General features: G+C 33.4%; 1 protein-coding gene across 1 annotated transcript; it reads left to right on the plus strand.

Annotated features, from left to right (window-relative positions):
• Positions 1-594: 594 nt before the first annotated feature.
• Positions 595-2,966, plus strand: LOC107013916. Its single transcript, XM_015213793.2, has 2 exons — positions 595-883; positions 2,371-2,966. The coding sequence occupies exons 1-2, from the start codon at positions 734-736 to the stop codon at positions 2,734-2,736; spliced, it is 516 nt and encodes a 171-aa protein (XP_015069279.1). The 5' UTR covers positions 595-733; the 3' UTR covers positions 2,737-2,966.
• The last annotated feature ends 6,406 nt before the right edge of the window (positions 2,967-9,372 follow it).

Below are 9,372 nucleotides of genomic sequence, written 5' to 3' on the forward strand. Positions count from 1 at the left end.
TAAGTTAGTCTTCTGCTTATAGTCAGTCAGAATAAGGGTTCGCTTGAGGACCAGCAATGGTTCTTGAGTGCCAGCCACGTCGAGGGTGTATACTCAGATCGTGACAATTTAATTTGTTTCTGATTTTATTTTCTCTACTAGTTTTAATTATCTAGTTTAAAAATACTCTTTAAACTTTGTTGCTTCTTAGCAAGTTCTTCAAAATTTTATTCTAGATATCTTAAAAATACAAGATGAACAACATATGGTTCAAGGTCATACATATTGAGATGAACAAAATAGGACTGCTAATGCCAATAATATTTGTCATTCCTAGACATTGGATCCAGTTGTCTTTGCTGAGTAATAGTACCATATGTTAATTACCAAACCCATAACCTAATCATGAACACCAAATAAAATAGAAAAGAAAAAAAATGGTAATCTCTAATATTTCTTTTTTGTGCCTAATAACCAACCAAAATTAAAGGTAATAAAATGTACTTGCGAAAAATTACTTGTCATAATTAGAGTAGCAAAAAAATGTGAAGCCAAACGAAGAAGTCTCTCGACCATAGAAGGTGATATAGCAGGCAATAAAACATTTAATGTGTCCTTCATATATTCATCCCTTGAAACATCAATTGACAACATCATTGCCTCTTTCCTCTCTCCAATATAATAATTTGTCTAACTCAACAAGGCCTAAAGGATATTTGATTTGATTAATTTTGTTAATCAAAAGGCAAAAACAATGGGAGCATGTGCAAGCAAGCCTAAGGTCTTGGAGGGTACCGCTCCTCATGTGTTGGGAGAAGACATCATGAACAACAACAAGCAAGAAGGAATTGTGGGCGATGATGTTCCTAATAAGCCTCACTCTCTCAGTAATTTGTTCAAGGAGGTATGGTATTCTCAATTATTACAATCAATTTTCTTTCTTTCTATACGTATATATATATATATGCAAATGTAATTATCCTAATGTTACATGCATTTTGTGATCTTATATATCTCTCCCTTTATCATCGTTACATCTTTATTTGTTTTGGGTTGAACCCATCGGCAACCTCTTGAATTTGGCATCAAATTTTATTTAGACATCTCAAGTAGGTTTTGTTCATTTTAAACACCTCAAGTAAGAGTTTGTTATGTCATTTTGACACCTTTTTGCCAATCAGCTAAAATTACAAAGTGTGTTTAACACACTTGTGGATGACATGACATGATGACTAATTAAAAGCTGACATGTAACATTTGAATGTAAAAATAATAATTTTAAGTTAAATTATTAAAAAATAACTAATCTATCAGCAAAAATAAATAAATAAAATTACCTATTTTCTACCATCCCAACCCACCATTACCCCATCTGTCTTAAGTCCCTTTTGCCTCCCCAACTCTACAACCATTTTCTTGATTCTTCTTCCAATTTTTTTTTAAATCATTAGATTTTAGATTTTTTTAAATTAATTTTGGAAATTATATATGAAATTTTTCTATTTTTTTTTTGAAAAAAAATGTCTTGTTCTAATTTTTTTTTCAAAATTAGTGTGATGATTTTTAAAAATTTTATTCTTATAAACGTTTTTAAAATTAGTGTAATAATTTTTTTTTTCATATTTTGTTAGATTTTTTATCATGAATTTTCATGGGGAGGTGAAATTAAGTGATAGGGCTAAAAAGTGAAGAAGAAGAAGAAGGAAAAAAATTCAAAAAAAAATCCAAAAAAAACCCTCATGCGCTCAAAATGAGTGCAACACACGATATGTCAAGTCAGCAAAAAGTATCAAAATGACACAGTCGGATTCAACATGAGATGTCTAAAATGAATAAAGTCTAGTTGAGGTGTCTAAGTAAAAATTAATTCCAATTTTAGAGGGCTACCGATGGATTCAACCTTTATTTTGAAAGGCTTTGTAAAGATGGAATACTTAAGTAATGAATTGTTACGTGTAAGATATAGAATATAATAATCTCAAGGATAAAATATACTCTTTATTTAAAAAGAAATTATCTTCTTTTTTTTAGTCTGTCTCGAAATGAATGATCTTTTTTTCTATTTTAGTCTGTTTTAAAAAGAATGACGTCTTTTTTTTTTTCTTATAACATTTTAGTTTTAATTTTTCACGTGTCATGTTTAAGACCATAAAATTAAAGAACAATTTTGTACATTTGACATAAGTTTAATTTAAGACCACAAGTTCAAAAGTTTTTATTTCATTAAATTCAATAACAAATGATACTAGGCCACTCTTTTTGAAACCAAAAGAATAATTGAGTACTGTTATTTATTTCATCACGTATATTGTGAAATAACTTATGTTGCATAGCGCAATTGGTTAGGTATTATTTGATTGGATGTAATTACGAAAGTGTTAATGTATGCAGGGAAAAGAAGGGTCAGAAGAAGTGAAAGAGGAGACATCCACAGAAGCACAGCTACCAAAGACGGAGGAGACCCCAGAAAATAAAACAGAGGATGTTATAGAATCAGAAAAAGAAGCAGAGGAAGTTATAAAATCAGAAAAAGAAGAGACAACTACTGAGGCACAGAATGAAGAAATAAAATCAGAAATAGAAGAGAATGAGCAAGTCATAAAATCCGAACCAGAAACAGAGATAATTAATCCTGAAGTAATGAAAACAGAAACAGAGATTTCCAGTGAGAAGAAAGTTGCAGTAGAGGAAGAGAAACCACCAAAAAAACCTGTCGTTGAAGAAAAGAAATCAGGAAAATTTTGGTGGGACAAGTAAACTAATGCTATCAAGTCTCCTTAATTACAGATGGTATGGTATAACTTTTTTAATTCAACAAGTTGGGATGAGCAACGCTTTAAATATTTCATCCTCATTATCATACTATATATATTTTCACCTTATAATTTACTTCTAATTTTATATACAAGTCACAAAGTATGTTTTATTTATGTGAATGCAAGTGTATCCGACTTTCATATTGTTTTGATACATTTCAATTTCTTTAATTTGTGACACAAAGTATAATTATTGATGAAGGAGCAGTTCAAGTTCTTATCACAATAAAGATTTTCAACTTTTAATTGTGAATTTTGTTTTTTTTTTCTCGTCTAAATACTTGCGTTCACTATTCATTAGATGGGAAATCGGAACGAATATTAAAGAACAAACTAAATTTAGTAAAGGAATTGTGTTATTATCGTGACCAAAAATGGGGCATGATCACACTTATGTTTTCTCATTAAGACATATCAGTCTAAATTTAAATTGATAAAATAAATGCGAAAGTAAAAATAGATTAATGAAGTAGAAAATCATACAATTTTTAGTCATCAAACGATAATATAGATTAAGAATAATTAAAAAAGTAAATACATAAAAAAAAACTCGTAAACTTGACATAAAAAATTACTTTAACACTTTAACTTTACTATTTACCCCCTAATCTAGTAAGTGAATTAAATATCACCCTAAAAATATACTCCCTCCGTCTATTTTTATTTGTTATGTTGCACTTTTCAAGACAATTTGACTAATTTTTAGAGTTAAATTACATTAAATTAATTCAATATGTTAAATAAAAAATTTAGATATTCAAAAATTATATGAGAAGTATTATAAATTGTAATTTTTTACATAACAATATATTGAAAAATAATATTATTTAATTCTAAAAAATAAAAAGTATGACAATTAAAAGTGGACGAAGCGAATAATATCAATCTCGAAAATGTATCATTTACGTGCCATGTCATTGCTATATAAACACCACATCATTGCCACGTTCAATCCATGTAGAATTCTTTTTCAATTTTTAATTTTTATTTATAATACATTTATTGCTTAGTTACGACTTCTTTTCATTATGTCTTTAAACACTAATTAATTTACGAAAATATTGGCCAATTGGAATGAATATTTTTTTTTTAAAGAAATCTCTTCCATAACTCACGATTACTTAAACTGTCATTATATGTCATTAGTGTTTAGTACACAATTTTTAGTTTCCTAATTTATTTGAGAAAGAACCAAAGTCACCCTTCACTTGCATTTCCATTGTTATGGTTAGTTCTTAAAAATAATTTTTTCTATAGTTTCATTTTCCTCCATTGAAAATATTTATTTTTCATGAAATTTAAAAATTTCAAAAACAAATAATTAAAATGTGTGAGTATAGAATAAAGAAAATTGTGTGGGTGCTAAAATTTCTTATGACTTTTATGTGTGTATTTTTAATAAGAATTTGATAGGTTCATATACTTTGTATGTAGCGTGAAGTTTGAAGAAAGAAAAAAAAATAATGGGTTTGAAAGGTTTGAAGAAGGAGAAAGGGGGCGGTGGGTGGATGGGTGTGAGGAAGAAGAAAGAAAAAAAGGGATCAGTTTTTTATTTTTTTAAAAAAATAAATTATACCTATTTTATGCACCAAAGTTTTTCTTTATCGGCCACGCCAGTTATTTGAGTGGTATTTAATTCACGCTCTAGTGTAAATAAACGCCCGTAAAATTGAATTGCTAACACAAGTTATGTTGTAAAGTCCAAGAGAGTTTTTATATATGTACTCTAATAAAGAAATAATATTTCCTTAAGATTTTACCAAAAGATTTAGAATAATAACTTTGCATAAATTTGTAAGAAACAACAAAGTTTAAAGTATATTTTCACAATCAATAAGTTAAAAACTAGTATTAAAAATAGAATCTGTAACAAAAAACAAAAATAGTAGTGAAAAGAAGAAAATCGAGCCTATTGAATGCATAGTGTGTTCTTAGGAAATTATTCCCCTCAAATATTCGAGGTTATTGAATCCTTTCATAATACTCATTCAACAACCATTACATTCAGCTTGAAAAGCCCTTAGTGAGATAACCTTTTCCTAAGAACATGTTATTCTTAATTATTACAGTTTTTTCACTAAAAAGCACCAACTTAAACCCATTTTTAATAAGTCGTTCGAATGAAACTAAATTTCTCCTAATTGTAGGAACATGCAAGACTTAGTGTAGAGTCAACAATTTGCCAAAAGTCATCTTTAAACTTTCAACATCCTTCAATCTTGGTACAGTTATAGTATTTTCCATGAAAATTTCTTTTATTGAATTTAACGGGAGTGTAGCTTGCATATGCTTTTTTTTTTACCGAACAAACACGTTGAGTGATACCAGAGTGAAGAAATCATTTCTTTGGGTTTCCGACCCAGTTGCAAACCTATATCATAAAAAGAGGTCATCTACCGAAAATAAAAACGATTAATCTCTATCGATAGACCTGCTAAAGCTTCAAACCATAACGTACTTAGTATTGATGCTATAGAGAGATGTTTTGAGATCTCGCATCGAAAAATCTCCTTCTTTTGTGTTATTTGCTAGTGAACATGATACTTCATCAAACATGGATGGTTATGTAGGTAACTGTAGTAATGCATTGGATGCAACTTCATTCAATCCTATAAGTGCTTTTGTACAACAGTCTAGATCTTCTTAGTACTCTCATCCAAGTGCTCCATATTTTACACTTGAGCAATACAATCAAATTCTACAGATAATTGGACAAAACAGTAACGCTAGTGGTACTACTCTATCTGCAGGTATGGTTAATCATTCTAATCAATGGATAGTAGACACAGGAGCAACCAATCATATGGATAGTGATCCTCGTCTACTATCCAACACTAGATCTCTTCTTCATACAAGTAAAGGTAACATTATGCTACCTACTGGAAATACAACTAAAGTGAGTCACTTAGGTTCTTCTACAATTTTGGGAAGACACGACATACATAATATGATGTATATACCTGAGTTCAAACATAACATGTTATCTGTGTCCAAACTTACCAAGGAATCGAACTGCTCAGTCCATTTCTATCTTGATTTCTATACTTTTCAGGATCTCTTCAGTGGAAGGGTGAAGGGAACTGGTAAACATGTTCAAGGTCTGTATGTGTTTGATTCTCTATACATGAATGCAGAACGTGACAAGCCTGAGTGCATCAAGTCTAGGTGTCACTCTGTCTTAGTAGAGAGTTTTAAGAATAAAGTAGGCATAGATCTATGGCCAGGAAGATTGGGTCATGCTCCCTTACATACTATAACACTCCGTATTCAAAACAGACCAAAAACTAGTTTTCCTGAAAATCTAGAGGTGCAACAGACGATGGCCATCGACGGACCGTAGAGTGACCCAGGGTCCGTCCTACACATCCGTCAATGGGGTTAGAAACCACCAAAATCTCAGCCCAAGAAAATTTGGTTAAGTCATGATCGGCGGACGGACCTACGGTCCGTAGTCCATGACCGTCGATCGACACCATATTCACCCACACTCTGACAAGAGCCACGAATGATTAGCACGGTCTGTAGATGGACCATAGGTGAGAAATAGCAGACAGTTAGGGGTAAAATGCAGTTGAGTCAACTTCAAATGATCATAACTCTCAGCACAAAATGAATTAGGTGTCCCATGACCTACCAGCCGATATATAATTTAATTAGCTTTTCATAGCCGCCGACCTTGCAAAAATCCAACCTTTGAGTAAAAAGTTATGCCCGTTTTAGTAAAGACCTGTCGAACAGGCCCAACCTACGGACCAAAAGACGGACCATCGATGGAACGACGGACTGTCAGTCCTGGTCTTCGTTTGGTCCGACGGCACTTTATCCAGGGGTATTTTGATCTTTTCCCACTTCGTTTAAACCCTAAGATACATCGTTTAGACCCTAAATCATCATATTTTAGTCAACTTAAGCCTAAAAACAAAATTAAAACTTATCCTAAGTCAAATCATTAAATCAAAACTTAGAAAATTAGAAGTAAGAAAGTAGAAAAAGGTCAAGAACCCTAGTTCAAGAACGCAACAAGGTTCCAGCAGTTCTAGCCCCGAAATCTAAGTGTTCATCTATGAATTTCAACAAGGTTTTAGCAGTTCCAGCCCCGAAATCTAAGTGTTCATCTATGAATTTCATCACTAGGTATGTGAGATTTCAGTAGTGGGTTCCTTTCACCCATTGGGTCCTAGTTTTCAGTCAGATTCTTGATTCCCATATCATGATTAGACCAAGGGTTTCTAGATCTTCAACAGAACTTCATGAAATTATTAGTTATATATTCCAAATCAGATTATCATGTTATTATTCAGTTTATTGCATGAATTTCAGAACCCTAGATATGTATTTCTTTAGTTCTTGAATTACACATGCTAGGTCAGATATTTCAGATATACATGCATCAGTTATAAATGCATAATTACCAGATTAATTATTGCATTCTCTGTTTGCATATTCAGTTTTGAGCTGTTGTTACAGAAACTCAGTCATAATCAGTTGATTATATAATTCATGGGAGTAGCATAATACCGAGTTGGACTAGGGTTCAGCGTACCCAATAGTCCCAGAACTTCTAGCCAAGTAGGTTGTAAGTCCCCTATGGGGGCAATCAGTTTAGTGATCACGCCAGCATGCCTTTATACCTTTGACAGGGTACATTGGGTCCTCTCGATGGAGTGTATACATCAGACTCCACATTTAGCTCATGTGGTTTTATTATCGGTTATTTGTAGCTTTCACATTTCAGTCAGACTCTCTTGCATTGACCAATTATCAGTATACTCAGTATCCTGTTTCAGCATGTTATAAATTGGTCATTGCATTCAGTTAGCTAAGAATTCTCTATATCATGTTCAGATTATTCTTTTGTGCTTGTTCAGTTATGTTTTATTTCAGCTTTATTCTATCCTACATGCTCAGTACCTTTCAAGTACTGACACATACGTGCGCTACATCTTCTCGTTATGTAGGTTCAGGTTCTCAACATCCAGATCACACATAGATCGATTTTCAATCTTCATTTCAGCAGATTCACTAGTGAGTCCTCATTCTCCGAGGACAATAGTCACGAGTTTCTTTTCAGTATTTAGTCTTTTAGTTTCAGTTTTTGTTAGATTTAGCTGGGGCTTGTCCCAGTATTTCTAGTCCACTTTAGAGGCTATTTTCAGATATAGTTAGTTTCAGCTTAGTATTGAGTTAATATTTCCTTTGTATTATTATTTTCAAATATCTCAGTTATAGAATATGAGTATTCCCCATCTTTTCAATCTAAAATTATGATTTAGTTTCCGCAACAGTTTATTATTTTTAGTATGCTCATGATCATGCCAACAGGGTTAGCTTGGGATCACTAGTGGTCCTAGGTTTCGTGTCCACATCTCGGAGGTAGCTTGGGGTGTGACAAAACTTTGTATTAGAGCACTAGGTTCAAGAGTCCTAGGATGTCTGAAAAGCCACACTAAGTAGAGTCCTTTTTCATGGGTGTGAAGTGCACCACATTTAATGAGAGGGAGACTACAAAGTGTTTTTAGGAAAACTTCACTCTCTTGTTACTCTTATCGTGCGTTAAGTATGATCTGATTCCATTCTAACTCGACGTTATGCGCTTAAGATCATGCCTTCACATAGAGCTTAGTCATGGAATGCTAATGCACACAATGCTAATGCAGCTCCTTCAGTCCCAGATCAGGAATTCTCCAATGCTGAGTTCAGAAATACCACACAGATGTTGGCTCAGAGTATGACTAACTAAAACAATCGGGTTCATGCTCATGTGAACTAAAATGGTGGATCAGTAGCAGCAAGGGTCCGTTAGGATGAATCTGCCTGAGTTCTTAGGATCGCAAGCTAATGAGGATCCTCAGAATTTCTTGGATGAGATCAAGAAAATCTTTGAGGTCATGCAAGTCATAGGGAATGATCGGGTTGAGTTGGCATCATACCAGTTGAATGATGTTGCTCATATTTGGTACACTCAGTGGAAAGAGAATAGGGGTGCAAATGCAGCTCATATCACTTGGGATTGCTTTAATGAGACTTTCCTCGACAGGTTTTTTCCAATAGAGTTGAGAGAAGCAAAAGACCAAGAATTCATGAACTTAAGGCAGGGTAACATGATAGTAGAAGAGTATGGACTCAAGTTTAACCAAATCTCCAGGTATTCTCCTCACATGGTTGCTGACTCCAAGGCTCAGATGCATAAGTTCTTGTATGGAGTATCAAATTTGGTGAAAATTGAGGGCAGAAGTACTATGTTACTTGGATATATGAACATCTCTACGCTTATGACTCATGCTCAAGGTAGAGGGTGATAATCTTAGGGAACAGGCTAAGGAGAATAAGAAGGCTAGGACTCGGAACTATGACTATTCTCAGCAGAAATCGGCTGGTTGAAATCGCTCGCAGAGTCAAGTTTTAGCTCCCGCCCCTTCGTCAGCTAGTGTTCCATCCTCCAAGAACAGGTATGACCAGAAGGGTAGAGCACTAATCTCAGGGAAGTGTTTCAGGCACCAAGACTTACCTCACTTGCCCTAAGTGTGATAAGAACCATTCGGGCGATATATTTTGGGTGCGGTCAGTCTGATCACAG

Source organism: Solanum pennellii, chromosome 3, assembly GCF_001406875.1.
Source record: "Solanum pennellii chromosome 3, SPENNV200".
NCBI classification, from domain to species: Eukaryota; Viridiplantae; Streptophyta; class Magnoliopsida; order Solanales; family Solanaceae; genus Solanum; species Solanum pennellii.